Below are 20614 nucleotides of genomic sequence, written 5' to 3' on the forward strand. Positions count from 1 at the left end.
AAATTGTATACATTACGTTTTGAGCATTACAGTAATTTTGCCGAAGTCCATGGTTACTTTGAAAGCAAATACTGTTCCACTGTAAGACCAATATCATGTTTCGTTTAATACACAAAAACAGATAAATAGTTATATTTTGGCTTTCAAACTAATCTTTGCCAACAACAGAAATTTTTAAAAAAAAAAAACGATTCTTAAGAGTCCGGGGATACAGAGAGAATTTTTATGTTGGATATCAGGTACGTAGCAAGGGGGGGGGGACGGGGAACATTACCTTTACTATTACCTTTACTATTGAAAATGTCCATTGAAAGGTTGCCTGGGCAATCCCCCCTTTTTTTTGATTGTCAACTTCACAGGTAAGAAAAAAAAAAATTTTCTCGGGTTTGGCCCCCCACTTTAAAAAACGATGCTACGTGCCTGGATATTATATAACATTACCAAAGAGCAGCCAGTCTGAAAAATGATACATCATTACATGTAAAAAAAATATTCATATTTTCTCATGTTTTGTCAGTGATGTAAATTTACATTTAGAAATGTCATAAATGGAAATCAAACTGGAAAACCTGGAAGAATTCACCTTTTCAATGCTGGACTGCACTGGCCACTTCCACACCCCACACAGCAAACCGTAAAATTTTGAATAGACGCGCATAGGGTTTAACCGATCTTATTAAATTGCTTTCCAAATTTTAGTGATTTCTTTCTTACAATTGAATTTTTTCTTTATCAAAGTAAGTTGTAAGCACTCAAGTGTGACGAATTACACAAATGAAACTTGAGAAACATTTATTCATAAAAGAAACTTCTAGAAACATTCATTCATCACAGGGCGCCCATCATGGAGATCAAAGCTTGGATAAGAAATGTTCTATTTTTATACTCAATATGACCTCAAACTATACGTGATGGAATTAGGTTTAAATCTATCTATATACATTGAAATGACATCAAACAGAGAATAAGGTATATTGTTTACGTCAAAATAGTCCATAAACTTTATGTACTAACTAGGGATTTAACCTTAATTCCATCTTATATATCCTGAAGACATTTTGATTCAATATCAAAATAAAACCTTTTCCATGTCTGTGTACAAACTGATCGTCTAATAGTAACAGTATCCCGTCACTTTATTCTTAAATAATTCTGGAAGCGTTAAATTCCACAATAACAGCATGTTATAGTAATAAATGGGACAATGTTATGCTTTTTATTGACGATTCAAATTTTAGACACATTTAATGTCAATATAGCCAAAACTAGGTTTGAAAATCAAGGTAAATCCTTTGAAAACTTAATACAATAAATCGGGTATAACATTACACTTACTTAAAATACCCACTTTAACTTTATATCCTTTACTTTTGAAAAAAGGGGATCTTTGAGCCAATGTTAAACGCTCCAGTTTACCGCAACTGTACTTTAAAGACTGCAATTGGCTGCAAAAGCAGGAAAATGATTTAAAGGTTTATCTTACTATGAAAAGTAGGTAAGATGACTTATTTTTCTTCGGTAAAATTCCAATTAGATCATGAAATTAAAGATAAAAAAAAGAATGATATAAATTTAAAGCATTTTAGTTGCATTATTTTACATCCCATTTGAGATTTTTTTTACTCATAGAAATGTCACTATATACCAGTGAAGGGCTTCACTTTAATCTACACTCAGGGCCACTGAATAGTGAGCCATCTCTATCTTGCCATCGCCTCGATCTCGGTTTCTGGGGTCTCATCCAAGGACCCCCGATATTACTTTTAATTACGGGGGCTTGGCGAAGAAACATTCAATATTTTCAGCAATAAAATCATTTCTCATTTTAGCTCACCTGAGCTGAAGGCTCAGGTGAGCTTTTCTGATCACATTTTGTCCGTCGCCGCCGTCCCTCCTGTCCCTCCGTTGTCCGTCTGTAAACTTTTCACATTTTGACTTCTTCTCAAGAACTACTGGGCCAATTTTGACCAAATTTGGTACAAAGAATCCTTGGGGAAAGGGAAATTTAAATTGTAAAAATGAAGGGGCCCAAATCCCCTCACAAGGGGGGATAATAAGAAAAAAAAAAAAGGGGGGGTTCATTAAAAAATCTTCTCAAGAACCACTGGGCCAGAAAAGCTGAAACTTATGTGGAATCATCTGAGGGTAGTGTAAATTCTAAACTGTTAAAACATACCCCCGGGGATAGGAGGGGCCACAATGGGGAATCAAAGTTTTACATAGAAATATATAGGAAAAATCTTTGAAAATCTTCTACTCAATAACCACTGGGCCGGAAAAGCTAAAACTTATGTGGAAGCTTCCTGTAGTAGTGTAGATTCTAATTGATCAAATCATGACCCCCGGGATAGGGGGGGGGGTACAATGGGGAATCAAAGTTTTCTAGAAATATATGGGGAAAAAATTTTTAAAATCTTCTTCTCAAGAACCACTGGGGGGAAAAACTAAAACGTGGAAAATCCTGGAATGTAATTCTAAATTGTTAAAATTTTGACCCCCCGGGGGTAGGGCGGGGCCACAATGGGGAATCAAATTTTACATAGAAATATATAGGAAAAATCTTTGAAAATCTTCTTCTCAAGAACCGCTGGGCCAGAAAAGCTGAAACTTTGTGGAAGCATCCAGGGGAGGTAGATTCAAATTGTTCAAATATGCCCCCCGGGGGGTTGGGGGGAAAAGGGGGAATTTAAATTTTACATAGAAATATATGAGAAAAAACTTTGAAAATCTTCTATCAAAACCACTGGGTCAGAAAAGTGAAACTTATATGGAAGCATATAGGGTAGTGTAGATTCTAAATTGTTCAAATTACGACCCCCGTGGGTAGGGCGGGGCCACAAAGGGAAATTAATTTTTCAATGTTGAATCAAAGCATCCTATGGTAGTGTAGATTTAAAATTTTTAAAAATTTATGATGGGGGTGGGGTCACAAATGATTAAAGGGGGGTCTTTTAAAAAAGGGAAATGGTAAAAGCTTTCAGGTAGCGGGGGCCCATGGGCCTCTTGTTTTTGGTTGTTGTCAGTGATTGTCGTAAAACACACCTGGTTATGCCGACAATTTAAAAACCGCGCGTTTTGAAAGTCAAATAAAGCAAATAGATATTAAGAGGGAAAATAAAAATACATGTAAAAATAAACTTACCATGGTTTTATTTTTACAACAATTTAGTAGGTTTTAATTTAAATTGACAAAACAATATAGATAGATAGATAAAAAAAATATCAGACTCTTTAAAAGTAAAAGAAGTCCCCAAGTTTGAACAAGTTTTTTTTAAAAAAAAGATCTTACGTAATGGTTTCAGTTTCAAAACATAGAAGAATTTTGTCAGACATTCAGCTTATAAAAAAAAGCTCTCAAAGACATTTTTCAAGAATTTTCTTCAAGTTCTTTTGCTGCAATAGAAAATGAGAAGAAAGGAATAGCGGCTTAAGATCAATTAACAATTTAGCTTTGAAGAAGGACACATTCTATTTGTTTTGAGACATTTTTCCCTGTCCAACAACAAATTAAATTTTTGCAAATAAATTTAAATATTTGCAGATTTTTACTTAAAGAATATTATTTTATCTTCTTTTCATTACTTTATTTCTTAAAGATATGATTCTTGGTGGACCATTTAAACAAGAAGTCATGTGTTGCATGAAGCATGGTGCTTGAATACCTATACTGGTAAGATGCATTCATTATTAAAAAAAAGACAAATAAGATGGCATTTAAGAATATACAAAACATTCCATCTTTTAAAATATATATACGTATTTCTAAATTCGCTTATTTTCATTACTTTCAGGATTTAAATGTGCCATTAGCTGCTGCTTTTTTTCTGTTGTATTTGAATTATTAGGCGTCATCATGTTAAAGGTTGTTTATCTTTGTTGGCCTGGAGAAAAAACTCTTCAGTAAGCAGTTCTTTAATACATGTTGGTTAAATTACAAATGTTTATTTTCACTTATTGCTCACTTCGTAATAAATAAATACAATCTATTCAATAGTAATGTTTATTTTTTGCTGTAGAAAATTTTTTTTTGTTGATATTTTAAAGTGTGTTAGCAGTCAAATGAACGTACATTTTATAATAAAGCAATGATTGAATATGTACGTACATACTTGTGCGTCATTCATTTCAGCTCATCTAAGCCAAAGGCTAAAATGAGCTTTTTTTTGAAGGGTTCCGGAGTCCGACTTTCCTGTGAGAACTCTAACAATGTTCGACTTTTTTCAAGAATAACTAACATGTTTCAACCAAACTTGCCCTACACCAAGGGAAATCAAGATTTTTCTTTTTCAAATGAAGGACCAATCCTCTTTTTGGGGGGGGGTAAAAAAAATGAAAATTTAATACACCTTTTAATTTTTCTCAAGAATAACTAGGGCAGAAAAATGAAACTTGTTTGGGGTATATTAAGTTATATATAGGAATGAATAAGAAAAAAATCTGTAAAAATCTTTTTAAAAAAAAAATCCATGACAAGTCATATGAATATGGAAGTATGCTAAAGTAGTGTAGCTTCTATTTTGTTCTTTTAATACCCCAAAATGGGGGGGTTTTGGAGGGTTTAAAATTTTTTATAGATCAAATTTTAACATCGGAATATATGGGGAAATCTGTTCAAGAACAGCAAGGCTATTATATCCTCATTAAGGGTAGACTTTTTAAAAATATACCCCCGGTTTGGGGGGGCATGAAAAATTCAAACTCTTCAATCCTGAACTTATTTCTACTTTTCTCTGAATGTATCTAGGTGTGCGATGTGCGCCTCTTGTCATGTATGTTATTTTCTATAATTTTTCAATGAATTTCATTCATTTCCTTTTGTAGAATTTCTAAGTGTAACCCGATCTCTTTAAAGATTAGACTAGTTACATCCATATTCCACGTATGTGGAGTCATGATAGGCTACATCCTGATGCTCTGTGTCATGACGATGAATGTTTGGATACTTTTGTCAATTTTGCTTGGGACGACTGCAGGTCATCATTTCAAGCAATCAACCAGAAAAGAGGTAGCAGAAGAAGACCACTTTAAAGTAGACGATAGCTACATGTATCCTGAAATACAATTAAATAAAGAAACAGGAAGGAAACAATGTAAACTATTTCTTAACGCGGAGGAAGAACGGACCGAATCACAATCAGAAACAGAGCCTCTCAAAAGGAATAGTTGTGAAAGTTGAATAATATTAGTTACAAAAAAGTTTGGAAGGTTCCGATGCTGTTTAGAGTACAAGGGTATGGAATTTACTCCCATTTCTGAAATCCATAAATGGTTCACTTCACATTGTGCATGCATGTTCTGATTGCAATTGGCTGCCCATTTATTATTTTTCTGTTTAAATCAGAAGCAAATTTATACGATATCATTAAGCATCAGAATTTGCTACAAGGGAAAAGTGTAAGCTGGTGAGGCCATCTTTAAATATAATGTTTTCTTGCCCTCTCCCGACTCACGGTATTATAGGGTAGGTAAGGAGGTGGAGAAATCTTTTTCCCAGAAACATATTTATTGATGGGATAAGAGGAGTAAAAAGAAAACAAAATAATTGTATCCTGGAATGTGCAAAAAAGTTTTGAGTCGAGCCATTTTCGTCAGTCGGTAGGAAGAGGGCAACCAAATAATTTTTTAAAGATGGCCTGAAGATTCATTTTTTAGAGAAATAAATGGTCAAAAGAGAACCTAGGAAAGTGTGCGTGGGATTCAGCTGCAGACATCCTTTAAATTCAATTATTATGGAATCTGAAGATACGCATACCTTGGATCTATACAAGAGGAAATCAATATGGAAATTTACTATAATATGCACAGTGCAAGTAATCGCAATAAAAATCTTATAAAGATTTGCCTTGTAGATGGAATAACTAAATCTTATTTTATAGATGATTAAGAATTTTTTCTTAAATTAACTGCAAATAAGTTCCACAAAGGCAACGTTTTAAAGACGACATTAACGTTTTTGCCACGTTGTTATAAACTAGTAGTTTGTGTTTATTTATATATTTCAAAAAAGTATTGTGTGTATATAACTGCATATGAATGAACATTTCAGGCAAAAATGTTTAAAGGTCTATTACAATTTTAAGATGGCTTCAAATTTTGAAGGAATTTAAAGCAGAAGTTACAATATTTTCAGTGCAACCCCGGCCACATGCAAATCGATGCAACCCGGAAGAATAAAAAAAAATGAATTGATTTAAGTTGTGTGAATTCTAGATGCCTCCTTTGAAAACCTACTCAATTAGTTATCTTAAGATGAATTTGTACCGTTTTACCCCGTAAATGCTGAGAAGTGTAGCAGTAAAGTTCCAGTTGAATACAAACCTGATACTGGGTAAAATATCAACGATGTCTATGAGTATCTGGTCAAAGAAAATAAAACAGAAATAATTTCATTATATAAATATTGAAATGAAGTTATAAGATAATATGATTTAATGTTTTGAGTGATAAAATTCTTTTGTTAAAAAAGAATTTCAACAAATTTATAATAAAATTGCTATCAATTTATGTCTAACTTATGTTAGATGGATTTATCGCAGATGACATCTCCAAAATTTGAAAATTGAATTGAGAATCACATCTCTGCAGTCATTATTCTTACAGTACATAGATATTATGAAGTTTTTAAAATTTTTTACCAATTTTTTTCTATTATTTGAGAAACACGTAAGTCTTCAGTATTCTGTATGCTCTGTTACAACGCCAAATGTAATAATTGCACTTTGCATTATTACTTTTTGTCGAAATCAACGCAGAATGTAATAACGCAAAATGTAACAGTACACTTTCTAGGATTAAAAAACATTCGAAGTATGATTAAATATGTTAAATATTGTGCGCATAATTGATGGAACAGCCTTTGTTAACGAAATCTATGTAGGTGAATAGCTTAGTGTCCTTTACTGACTGATAAACGGCAATGGTTATGGATTTCATGAGAGATAAAGGAAATAATATTATTTTGTCCATGTTATTTTACAAGTTTACTGAAGCTAGTTTTTTGCTCATACTTATAACAATTTATAGTTAATATCATATCCATATAAAAGTAACACAAACACCAGGTTTGATGGATGAATTTGTCATTTATTATATACGTATAAATGACAACAGAAAATTAAAAGATAAATCAGATAAAGGGGAGATCACTCTTACACAATACATGTGTAAATATAAAACATTTGTTGATCTCCCCAAACACGTATATAAATTACATTTAGAATATCCAAATTAGAAATAATATTCAGTGGATGTAAATGTATGACAATGTACCAATGTATCACTGTTGTACCTCAGTATGCCAAAATTAAGCAAAACACCATAAACTTGAGGAGTTACGTAATTTGCTTTGCATTCCTCTGGACAACCTTGAGATTAAAGCTACTGAATTAGAAAGAACTTCGGTCTAATTTCCAGTAACTGGTTCAAGCTTTTAGAATACATGTTTATTGTTACGTGCGTGAAATTTATGTTCCAAGCCCTATATAAAATCAAATGCAGATAAATGAATCTCCCTTGAAGCACTGAGCTATATCTATTGTATCAAAGGTACGCTTTAGACCGCCAATTTTATAAATAACACATTCAAATTACACGATGATGGACTTGATTATATAAATTCAATTCAGGTAAAATACCAGGAAGAAATTTAATGCCTAAGGTGGCTTTTCGAAGCATTTGTTGAGAATTCCATAGTTTTATTTTAAAAGTTGATGGGGACAACTCGGAGCAGTGACCGACATTTAAAAAAATACTTTCACATATATTAAACAGGACATGAAAATTCATTTTTCAAAAACATATTCATAAGAAGAAAACCTATTCATTAAGTTATCTATGCGCTTTAAATATTCGCTTTTGTACTATTGATTTCTTCCATTAACTCAAAACTATATTCATATTACTTTTTACAAGATGATTTGTACCGTTTTATCCCGTAAATGCTGAAAAGTGTAGCAATAAAGTTCCAATTGAATATAAACCTGATACTGGGTAAAATATCAATGATGTCTATGAGTAGCTGGTCAAAAAGAAAATAAAACAGAAATAATTTCATTATATAAATATTGAAATGAAGTTATAAGATAATATGATTTAATGTTTTGAGTGATAAGATTCTTTTGTTAAAAAAGAATTTCAACAAATTTATAATAAAATTGCTATCAATTTATGTCTAACTTATGTTAGATGGATTTATCGCAGATGACATCTCCAAAATTTGAAAATTGAATTGAGAATCACATCTCTGCAGTCATTATTCTTACAGTACATAGATATTGTCAAGTTTTTAATTTTTTACCAATTTTTTTCTATTATTTGAGAAACACGTAAGTCTTCAGTATTCTGTATGCTCTGTTACAACGCCAAGGAATGTAATAATTGGCTTTTGCATTATACATTTTATTCGAAATCAACGCAGAATGTCTCAATAATTACGCAAAATGTAACAGTACACTTTCTAGGATTAAAAAACATTCGAAGTATGATTAAATATGTTAAATATTGTGCGCATAATTGATGGAACAGCCTTTGTTAACGAAATCTATGTAGGTGAATAGCTTAGTGTCCTTTACTGACTGATAAACGGCAATGGTTATGGATTTCATGAGAAATAAAGGAAATAATATTATTTTGTCCATGTTATTTTACAAGTTTACTGAAGCTAGTTTTTTGCTCATATTTATAACAATTTATAGTTAATATCATATCCATATGAAGAGTCTTGAACACAAACACCAGGTTTGATGCGGTATAATTGTCATTTATTATATACGTATAAATGACAACGAGAAAATTAAAAGATAAATCAGATAAAGGGGAATCGCCTGTACACAATACATGTGTAAATATAAAACATTTGTTGATCTCCCCAAACACGTATCAAATTACATTTAGAATATCCAAATTAGAAATAATATTCAGTGGATGTAAATGTATGACAATGTACCAATGTATCACTGTTGTACCTCGAGTATGCCAAAATTAAGCAAAACACCATAAACTTGAGGAGTTACGTAATTTGCTTTGCATTCCTCTGGACAACCTTGAGATTAAAGCTACTGAATTAGAAAGAACTTCGGTCTAATTTCCAGTAACTGGTTCAAGCTTTTAGAATACATGTTTATTGTTACGTGCGTGAAATTTATGTTCCAAGCCCTATATAAAATCAAATGCAGATAAATGAATCTCCCTTGAAGCACTGAGCTATATTCTATTGTATCAAAGGTACGCTTTAGACCGCCAATTTTATAAATAACACATCAAATTACACGATGATGGACTTGATTATATAAATTCAATTCAGGTAAAATCCAGGAAGAAATTTAATGCCTAAGGTGGCTTTTCGAAGCATTTGTTGAGAATTCCATAGTTTTTATTTTAAAAGTTGATCGGAAACATTCGGAGCAGTGACCGACATTTAAAAAAATACTATTCACATATCTAAACAGGACATGAAAATTCATTTTTCAAAAACATATTCATAAGAAGAAACCCTATTCATTAAGTTATCTATGCGCTTTAAATATTCGCTTTTGTACTCTGATTTCTTCCATTAACTCGAAACTTATATTCATATTACTTTTGACAAGATGAATTTGTACCGTTTTATCCCGTAAATGCTGAAAAGTGTAGCAATAAAGTTCCAGTTTGAATATAAACCTGATACTGGGTAAAATATCAATGATGTCTATGAGTAGCTCATAAAGAAAATAAAACAGAAATAATTTCATTATATAAATATTGAAATGAAGTTATATGATAATATGAATTTATTTTTTGAGTGTTAAAATTATAAAAGATTTATGATAAAATTACTATCAATTTATGTCCAACTTATGTAAGATGGATTTAACGCAGATGACATTTCCAAAGTTTATCAGCAATTAGTTATTAAAAGAATATTGTAATTTGTTAAAATGACTATAAAAATGAAAGGATTTGCACACAAAATAATTTCAGACTCGGAATTTCTATAATGATTTTGTCTCCACCAACACGCAATCCCTCCCCCCCCCGAATCTGAGAACGAGTAGAAATATGTTACCTGTACATAAATCAAGCGAATCTCAAAATATCAGAATAAAAAACTGGCAAAATTGGCACATCAAACCAAAATGGACCACTTGAAAATTGATTTGAGAATCACATCTCTGCAGTCATTATTCTTACAGTATATAAATATTATGAAGTTTAAATTCTTCACCAATTTTTAAAAAATTATTTGAGAAATACATAAGTATTCAGTAATCTGTATGCTCTGTTACAACGCGAAATGTAAATATTGCATTTTGCTTTATTACATTTTGCGTCGAGATCAACGAAAAATGTAATAACACAAAATGTAATAATCCCAGTTTGTTACTTTCTGCGTTGTTATTACATTTCGCGTTGTAACAATGCTCTCTTTCATCTCTCAATTTCTTTAAATGTTTTTCTACATAACACCTCTGTCGTCTTTGTTTAAAAAATATAATTCTTTCTTTGGTTGATAGTACGAGAAAGAATATCGCAGCTGTTGCAGAAAAAAATGCTTTACCCGCGTAAGTGTAAAAAACACTTACGCGGGTAAAGCATTTTTTTTCCCTGCCAAACCATTGACGTTAATTCCAGTATTAAGAAATAAAAAAAGACACATTTTATTGTTTAATTTTATAAAGCATAAAAACAAAGAAGTTTAATTGAATATGTTATTAATTGTGCGCATAATTGATGGAACAGCCTTTGTTAAAGAAATCTATGTAGGTGCCCTAGTGTCCTTTACTGACTGATAAACGGCTATGATGTTAAATTTCAAAAGAAATGAAGGAAATAATATTCAGTGGATGTAAATATATGACAATGTATTAACTTGTCACTATTGTACCTCGAGTATGCCAAGATAAAAAAAAAATTAAACTTGAAGAGTTACGTAATTTGCTTCACATTCCACTAGACAACGTTGAGTTTTAAGTTACTGAATTATAAAGAACTTCGGTCTACTTTCCAGTAACTAGTTCAAGCTTTTATGTTATCGGCGTGAAATTTATGTTGTATTATAAGGTTTCGCTTAAATAAAAGACATTTAATATTGCACTTAAATTGTCAGTAAATTTATGAAATCTAAATATTTTCTATATTTTTAATGTTTATATTTTATACAGTTTATCAAAATTAACACATTTACATAACAATAGATACTTGAGAAAATCAAAATAAACATTCTTATTCCAAGCCCTATATAAAATCAAATGCGGATAAATAAATCTCCCTTGCAGTTGTATCAAAGGTACGCTTTGGAGCGCCAATTTTATAAATGACACATATCAAATAACACGAAGATGACTGTACTTGATAATATAAATTCAATTCAAGTAACATACCAGGAAGAAATTTAATGCCTAAGGTGGTTTTTCGAAGCATTTGTTGAGAATTCCATAGTTTTATTTTAAAAGTAAAGGAAAACTACACGATGGTAATTACATGATGGGGACAACGAACAGTGACCGACATTTAAGAAAATACCATTCATATTGGCCCTCTCAGCGAAGATTCGACGTTGAATCAATGTTGGCAATTCAACTCAATTTGAATTCAATGTTGATTCAACGTTAAATTTTTTTCAAAAATCAATAGTGTATCTAGATTTATCAACGAAAAAAAAACGAGGTACTGAAGAAAATGATTTTTCACCATTAGAAGAAAAAAACTAGAGGTACTTGAGCACCGAGGTTACTAAATGATATCCCCGCCTCCCATATGATTATATTGGCAATGTCCATGTTTTGCTCTGGGAGACCCGTAATAAGTGTCCGATAAAAAGTAAAATAGTAGGAGATCAATGGTACAATGTATTGAAGAATCTATGAAAGTGTCATTAAATCTTATTCAGTGGTTTAGGAGGAGTTGATGATAAGAGATGGGCACTCTTTGATATAGAAGGAATGGCAGTGTTTATGTTTTGCTATGGGAAACTAAAATAAAAGGTACACAATGGCACAAAGGCTCAAATAAAGTACTTTACAGTTTTATGATGATTTCTGCTCATTAGGAATGGATTGTTTTTTCATAAACAATTTTAGGTTGTATTTTTTTAATAACAGTTTTACTAATTTAATATATAAAATGTGTAATGCAACGGTGAAAACAGTAAAAATTGCGTTTAAAGTCTATTTAATTAAGATGAAGATTTATTTTGAAATGAAGTATTTATTGGATTTTAAATTTAAACATGCTTGATATATATTTCATAACTAAATTTTAACAAAAGTAAGACAGAGAATATTTGAAAATAATTACCACTTTATTTTATTGTATCTGATCAAATGGATACACAGGATTTTCTTTAACAATACAGCATTGATGTTTATTTACAGTAATTCTATATAAATTTTAGCAAGGATAAATGCCCATCAGGGTACCTGTGTATACCCGATTCAGTGATAGGGGTGTGTTAATTGGGATTTCAAACCAAAGATCAAGGTAAGATTTGCATGAAAATATTTACTCTTACCAAAACACACAGAAAACTCATTGATGAAAAATACCAATATTACACATTATATATTGAGGTATTTTGCTTTGCTTAGATAGAGGATATGAAGATAACGAACAGTATTAAATATCAAAGTCCATAAAAGAATACAAATTAGGAGCAGAGCAAACACGGACCTCCAAAACATTAGAAGTGGAATCAGGTGCCATGGAGGAGTAAGCTGGTCTTCATAATTTTGTTCTGAGGAGTTTGAATTTTTCATTACTTAAAAAATACTTTTTAACAAAATAATATTATCTTTTACAAAATGGGTATTAAAAAATACTGAACAGTCTGTGGTCATATTGAAAATAGAATCTGTCCCATCGTAGTTCATTCGCCATGTTCTGTTTTATCCTTATCCTTAATTTAGCGATAAATGACATATTGGCTCTCAAACTAGGCTTGGTCAAGATTTCTTTAATAAAGTTCTTATTTAGGGATCAGTGAGTATAAAAAAGTTAAAGGAGGGCACAACTATTATGTAATATTCCAAAATTAGTCAATACTTCAAAAGAAGATTAATTTTTTTTTTGTTTTGTATTCCGGTAAAGTGAAACTGTAGATGTACGAGGGGTGATCAAAAAGTTCGCAAACTATCTCTATATCTACAAAACCACAATTCAAATTAGAATGAAATTCGGTACACACATAGCCATACACAAGGTCTATAAATAGCATATGCTGAATAAAGTTTCTCTCCTTGTTTGTGACGTCACAATGTGAAAATGACGTCACTATTTAGGTCACTTGTGACGAAAAATGGGTCGAACCAGTTGAACTCGTTCACCAAACGACTAGGAATTTGATTGTAATATCTTAGAAATCCCTCTACAGTATCATATAATAATTTGTACACAGTTTATTGAGATAAATGAGTTCCTAAAAATTCAATTAATGATTGGAATAATCGTTTTAGTGAAGGAAGGCTGATGGTTAAAAATGATACTTGTCGTCTTGCCCCAGTGAAAGCAAGTTTGAAAGATATGATTTTTAATTAAGCAATTTGCTAACAAAGACCTCCAATTAGCACCTTGAAAAATAGTTGAATATTTGAACAATGATATAAGTATTAAATACCTAAGATATCGTTTACTTTAGATTTTAAACATATTAGATATGATAAAAAGGATGCACCCATTCTCTATCCACCTTGAAGAAAGGTCTCTCCTACAGAAGATTTGTGTTTTAATGGTCGCCATGCTTATTTTTGGAAGGATGTTATTATTCACCCATTCTGTTGCCGAGATATGACCATTTCTGACAAATTAACTGTTCTTGTCATAAAAATTCACTCACATGGAAAGAAATAGACAACTCGGAAAAATCTTTTAAGTTTTTTGTGATAACGCTACGGAGGGTCACGTGACCGCCAATATCACGTGATTCGCGCATGCGCAGAACGGTAGTTGATGTGCATTAAAATCGGGGAGGATTAATTTAAAATATAATCATTATTAAAACCAAATATTGTTTCTTGTATGGAAGTTATTCAATTAGTTTGCAAACTTTTTGATCAACCCTCGTAGTTTTGAATCGATCTTGAAATTACACTAGGATGGATCTGCTTCAATGTGCGCTTGAGTGCATTGGCTATTACCAATTATCAATTCAAATTTCCGTGGAAGAAGTTGTAAGTAATGTCATACAGGTTTCTATTCAATCTGACTAAAATTAATTTAAACATTATAAAACTTATTACTTTTCTTTATAGTTTTACCATCATTGAAATAAGATATAAGCACAAATGTGTGACAGATTATGCAAATGAAATTTTTATAAAAACGTTCATTCATCTATGTATCTCTCCCCCCACCATGGAGTTCAAGGTTTGGATAAAGAAAAAAACAATATATTTTTATACCAATATTACCCCGGGATATACACTACATGGAAATCAGTTTAAATTTACCTATACTGAAATGAGTTTGAACAGAAGAGATTATATAGTACATGTATATCAAAATAATAAATGAACTTTTTACACTATAGCTAGGGCTTTCACCTTTATTACATCATCTAACCTGAGGTGATTTTGATTTAAATATAAAGATAAAGCATCCATTCCAAAGTCTATGTACATTTGTTTCCTAATAGTAACGACATAATTTTTATTTTCCAGAATACAAGTAACAGATTGAGAAGCAAGTAACTATAGAAGTTTTGTGATATATATGCTTATTTTTACATACATTTCTCGATGTAAATATGTAATTGCAGCATCGTATAATAATGAATGACAATGTTTACTACATTTGTTTATTTATGACTTATTTTTATAACTATAGCTAGTAACAAATGTCGACGTAGCAAGAACTAGGTTTTACAGTCAAGGGGTATCCCCAGAAAACTTAACACGTTAGATTTTGTATAATATTACTTTCATTTAAAATACCCACTTTCTGCTCTACCTTCTTCATAAGCGTCCTACTTTAGATTTTATCCCTTACTTTTCTAGGCAATTGTCTCGTTGAAACGTGTAAAAAGTCTAATACTCCATTTTACCACAATTAAACTTTAAGCACTGCAAGTCGCTAGGTAAAAAGGAAGCTAAAACGATTGTGTAATAACTAAGTATGAAAAGTAGGTAAGATAAGCATTTTTCCTGTGAGAATGTAAAATGAGATGAAATTTATATTATGTTAACTAAATAATAAATAGTAAATAAATGATAATAAATAAATCATTTCATTGCATTGTTTAGTTGTATGTCGTTAAACGTCCCATTTGAGAAATCCTGGAAGCTTACATGTATGCCAGTTATGGCCTTCAAGTTTAGGCCTGCACTCAGACAAGCTTGGGGTCAATCACTTTGAAATGTAATTTCAAATACATTGATAATTTTGTCAATTACTTGCAATAACAATTACATTGATTTTTTCAAATGTAATTAATTACTTTCAATCACTTTGACAAATGTAATTAAATACATTTCAATTATTTCGAGTTTTATTTTATAAAAAAAAATGAAATGTTTTTTTTTAAATAAGACTTTTCTATAGCGATCGAATTCTAACTTTCATTCAGTGTTTTTGTTCTTGGGTATGATAGCGGTTCACATCTGGTCAAAATTAGACCTTTTCCTTATAATGAGTGTGACACACTGTATAAACAAATTAAACATTATGAGACAATTAATTATTGTACAAACACAGTCCCATGTTACACCAGTATGGTGTATGGCAAATAATTCTTTTTTGTTACTTTCTCAAATCCATATTTTTGAAGGAAATAAATAATATCTATCACAATTCCATTCATTATTTTCTATCTTAAAATGAATAGAATGCAGGTAAATCTAAAAGGGGATGAAGTTAGTCTAATTGCTGTAAAACAAATTTACTATCTTAAAATCATTGTTATTTGCAAGTGGGAGAGGGCAGCAATCTAGAGATTTATAAAACATGGGAATACGTAATATAAACTCACCAGTATAAAACTATGTATCAGTATAAGACACCTTTTTAAATATAAAGTTTCATTTTGAAAAAAAAGTAATTGAAATGTAATTGAAAAGTAATTGAAAATACATGGCCATTTTTGAAATGTATTTAAATACATTCAATTACTTGTAATTGAAGGCTCGCTCAAATACAAATTACTTCCAATTACTTTGAAAATCTAATCAATTACACTCAATTACAATACTTTATTCAATTACCCCATCCCTACTTAGAGCCACCTAGACTTAAGGTTCTCTCTATCGCCCAAATCCTAACCTGACCTGGGACCTCGGTTTTTAAGGTCTCATCCAAAAGTGTACTTTTAAAAGTGTTTAATGCAGAACACTTAGCAAAGGAAAATTCACAAGTTTCAACATTGTATTCTTATTTTTTATTTTACTTGTTGTCAATCGTATATCAGCACTGGGTCACTGCTGACCAAATGGATATTGCGAGGGGAAAGTAAAAAAAGTTATTGCTTTCTTTTTTACAACAATTTAATAGGTTTTTATGATGAAACAATTAAGATTTTGGTAAAAGTATGTATAAAGTTCTATCGTGTATCTTCTGCGCCAGGACACATTTTTTATCGATATTATAGAGAAAGAGTGCTCTAGTTCCCCAAGTTCATTTCACGAAGACATTTACAATTGTAAATACAATGTATTTCATAATAAAGATAATCATTCAGTTATTAAAACATAGTTTTTTTATTGCATAATATTAACCAAAAAAACCAATCTTTTTGTTAATATAGATTTAGAGTTTTTTTTATTATTTTTATTTCATAAATAACGAACCTATGAAAAAAATTCAAGCTGTTTATAGAAATTATAAATCTTTCTTCTTTTGAAAATAATAGAACTCCCTCAAGTTTAAACACGTTTTGTTTACAGAACAAGACATTACGTAAATTAAACATTCAGCCGACAAAAGAAGTTAATGCTCTTAAAATATTTTTTTAATTTTAGGTATTTTGTCAGTTCTTGTTTGTTCTTTTACTACAATTGAAAAATGAAGAGAAAACGAATATCGATTTAAAAAAAATAATAATTTTGACCATAAGTTTGAAAAATATGGGTCGAGTTGAAATTGAGTTATAGATAATTAAATTGTATAACATAACAATGTTTGCAAAATTGTACAAAAGAAATTGTAAGTTCAATTTCTTTTACTTTTTTTAATTTCTTAAAGATATGCACTCATGGTGGTACTACTTTAACAAGAAGTCACGTGTTGCATGAAGCATGGCGCTTGGATACCGTATCCCGGTCAGGCGCTTTCATCATCAGATTAACAAATAGTGATAAATGAGATGGCATTTTAAGAAAACATATAATATTCTGTATATGATAGTTTCATATATATAGTGGTAAAAATTCACTTTATTTCATTACTTTTAGCTACTATTGCCATGGTTGCTGCTGCAGCTTTATCTGTTATATTCGAGTTATTAGGCGTCATTATGTTAAGGATTTTGAACATTTGTTGGCCCGGAGAAAAAACTCTCCAGTAAGCAGGTTCCTTTTTTAATACATGTCAATTTATATTGTTCATTTTCATCTGAATTGGTGTATTTATAATCAATGAAAACAGTAATAATAGTATCCTTTCAGCTGATACGATAATTAAAATTATTATGATTATGTAATTTGCTGAAGATATATGTACATTGTATAACAAAGCAAAAAAGTTCTAGCTTGCACGCTATTCATTTTAAGCTCTTATGATTCAAAGGCTTAAGTAGGCTTTTCTGATCGAAGACTGTCTTCTGAAAACTGGTGAAAAACAACTTTTTCGACTTTTTCTCAAGAACACTGAACCAATTTCAAACAAACTTATCACAAATCAAGGGGATTGGGTTAATCGTGTAAATGAAGAACCATGCCCCTTTCGAGGGAGATAAATAAGAAAAGTGAAAAGTTTAATTACTCCATTTAATTTCTTCTCAAGAACCACAGAGACAGAAAATAAAACTTGTTTGAAAATTTTCTTCATAATATATACATGTATTCAAGTTTGTTCAAATTATGACAAAAGGAATAAAATTTCAAATGTTCTTCTCAAGAACAGCAGCAAAACCATTATAAATCATATAATTATGGAAATATTCTCAATTATTGTAGCCTTAATTTTGTTTAATTTATAAGCCCCGGGTGTAGGTTATAAAGACTTCTTCAAAAGTGACATATTTCTATTTTTCTCTGGACAGATGCTCAGGTATGCGACGTTCGCCATTTGTTCTCTTGTCATGTCAGTTATTTTCTCTATAAATGTTCAATGAATTTAATTTACATGTATTTCCTTTTGTAGAATTTCTAAGTGTAACCCAACCTCTCTAAAAATTAGACTAATAACATCCATCTTTCACATTTGTGGAGTCATTATAGGCTACATCCTGATGCTCTGTGTCATGACGATGAATGTTTGGATACTTATATCAATTTTACTGGGGACCTTCGCAGGCCATCATTTTAAGCAATCAAATAGAAAAGAACAAACAGAGGTAAACCACCTTAAAGAAAGTGATAACCACATTGGAATACGATCAAATAAAGAAACAAGAAGTGAACAATGTGAACTATTTCTTGACGCGGAGGAAGAACGGACCGGATCACATTCAGAAACAGAGCCTCTCAAAAAGAATGGTTGTGAAACTTGAATAATATAATTTCCGAAATAATTTTGGAAAGTTCTAGAGCAGTTCAAAGTGCAAGCGGATGGAATTTACTCCCATTTTTGAAATTCCATAGCTGGGTCACTTGACATAGCATTTAGTGTTTACACAAGCGTTCGAAAGAAAAAAAACCTACAACGTTTAACATCTGTGTTATATCTTGTGTATGAAGCATTGTAATAATTTGTATTTGAATTTTAGATAGTACAACATAGATGGAATATAATATTGCATATTCTTGTGGAAACCGATGACTGTTTATCAAAAATAGTGATATCTAGTTTTTAAAAAATCTGTATGAAAGATTGTTAATAAATTGTAAACTAAATCATGAGACATTTATCAGTTTGAACCCTTTTTCAACATTTAAAGTACATTTACCATCTTTTTACAAATAGTTTACACCAATAAAAGTAGTAAAATATGTATATCTTTTTTAAAATTAATTTATACAGGGACGAGCAGGTGCAATTATGACCAAAAAAATTACACAACCCGGGTACACGAGTTACTAGTATGTATTTTTATGCAATGTTGCAACAGCTTCAATATGGATTTCAGACTCTGAGTGGTTTTCATGTATAATAGTTTTAATTAGCAATCTTAAATCAGAACTATTTTGTTTGAATTCATTGTCCGAAAATATTCATGGTTTTCAATTTCATCTCTTTCTCTAATAATGCAGTGACCTTTCTTGAAACTCCTCTCAGAGAATTACTAATCAACTATCAAAGTAAACAAGGAGTAACCTACGAAAATAAAGAAAATTAATAAATGTAGTTATGTATGAAGATGTTTTTAAAAATCGTTAACCAAAACCACGTTCTTGTAAAAAAAAGTTATATTACACATCGCAAAATGCACAAAAGAAAATAAGACTTAAAATATTTAATTTTTCCTCGTGAGGAAGAAATTACAGTGGATAGAGGCACTTAACTTATGTGCGAGAGGACTATCTAAGATTTTGGAACTTGTGTTCAATCACATTGACTTGTTGTCAGTAAAATATATTCAAAACAACTTATGTGAAGTAATACACTGTAAATAACAATGTTCGTATGTTGAAATATATGGATATTACGAACTGTATTCAAGCTCTAAAGTGCATTAAACAATACAAATCAGCAGCATCAGAGGTGGAATTAGGTGCCATGGAGGAGTGAACATCCCCTGCCGACAGTTCACACCCGCCATGTGCACCTGTCATGATCGGGATCCCATCTCTGATGCTTAAGAGTCCCCTGTTTGCTCGGCTCCGGATTTGTATTATTAACTGGACGTTTGAATTAGAATTCTGTTCGTTATCTCCATATATTTCATTGTACTTGCTGACAACGCCATGTATCGACAATAGAACTAAAGAAATGATGAATTTAAACGAGACTGCTGATAGTCTTGTTTCATCAACTTATTTGTCAATAACTTTCCACGTTTTAAAAATACTTTTAACGTAGAGCTTGCTCTTGTGTATTGTATGATGCAGGATATAAAACCCGTATATAGGTGATAAGGGTTTATTGCTGTATAAGTAAGGGAAATTTACGACTGAAAAGTTAAACGTCACCACGTTTACCATAAAGCCGTACATTTACGTTTTTTAAAGTAAAAAATATCTAAATATGAAACAGATGTTTCAGACTCTGTAGTATCTTTTATGCAAGCTCGCCAGAATATATCGTATCGATATAATTATGAAAATGATAATTGTAAATTGACGATACGTCATCGATATAGACATGTATCTAAAAGTCTAGCTGAAGGCCACAGCAAGTGTTCACTTCTTTTCACATATAAAAAACCAAATCAAAATACTTACTAGAACTTTCTTTTATATGTTTCTAAATATCAAATATTAATAAAATTTCATTTTCTTCGAATTGAAGAAAGAAAACAGATAAGCATAACAACCTGCAATCAAATAAAAGTTGTTTTTTTCAAACCCTTTTTTTTTTAGCGTTTTAAAGTTTAAATAACACTAAGTCTTAC

At 30.9% G+C, this 20614-nt stretch overlaps 1 protein-coding gene across 1 annotated transcript; it reads left to right on the plus strand.

The window, feature by feature from the left end:
- Positions 1 to 17373: 17373 nt before the first annotated feature.
- LOC134281139 (uncharacterized) lies at positions 17374 to 18835 on the plus strand. The gene is made up of 2 exons (XM_062763608.1): positions 17374 to 17463; positions 18265 to 18835. The coding sequence occupies exons 1-2, from the start codon at positions 17417 to 17419 to the stop codon at positions 18611 to 18613; spliced, it is 396 nt and encodes a 131-aa protein (XP_062619592.1). The 5' UTR covers positions 17374 to 17416; the 3' UTR covers positions 18614 to 18835.
- The last annotated feature ends 1779 nt before the right edge of the window (positions 18836 to 20614 follow it).

The sequence above is a fragment of the Saccostrea cucullata genome, unplaced genomic scaffold (assembly GCF_032062105.1).
Source record: "Saccostrea cucullata isolate Sc308-1 unplaced genomic scaffold, CSIRO_AGI_Scuc_v1 ctg9258, whole genome shotgun sequence".
Taxonomy (NCBI): domain Eukaryota; kingdom Metazoa; phylum Mollusca; class Bivalvia; order Ostreida; family Ostreidae; genus Saccostrea; species Saccostrea cuccullata.

Bases quoted from the DNA above. Each gene is read 5' to 3' on its own strand.
- LOC134281139 (XM_062763608.1), top strand. From the start codon at position 17,417: ATGTTAAGGATTTTGAACATTTGTTGGCCCGGAGAAAAAACTCTCCA. The intron at 17,464-18,264 runs GTAAGCAGGTTC...TTCCTTTTGTAG, and splicing joins CCCGGAGAAAAAACTCTCCA to AATTTCTAAGTGTAACCCAA.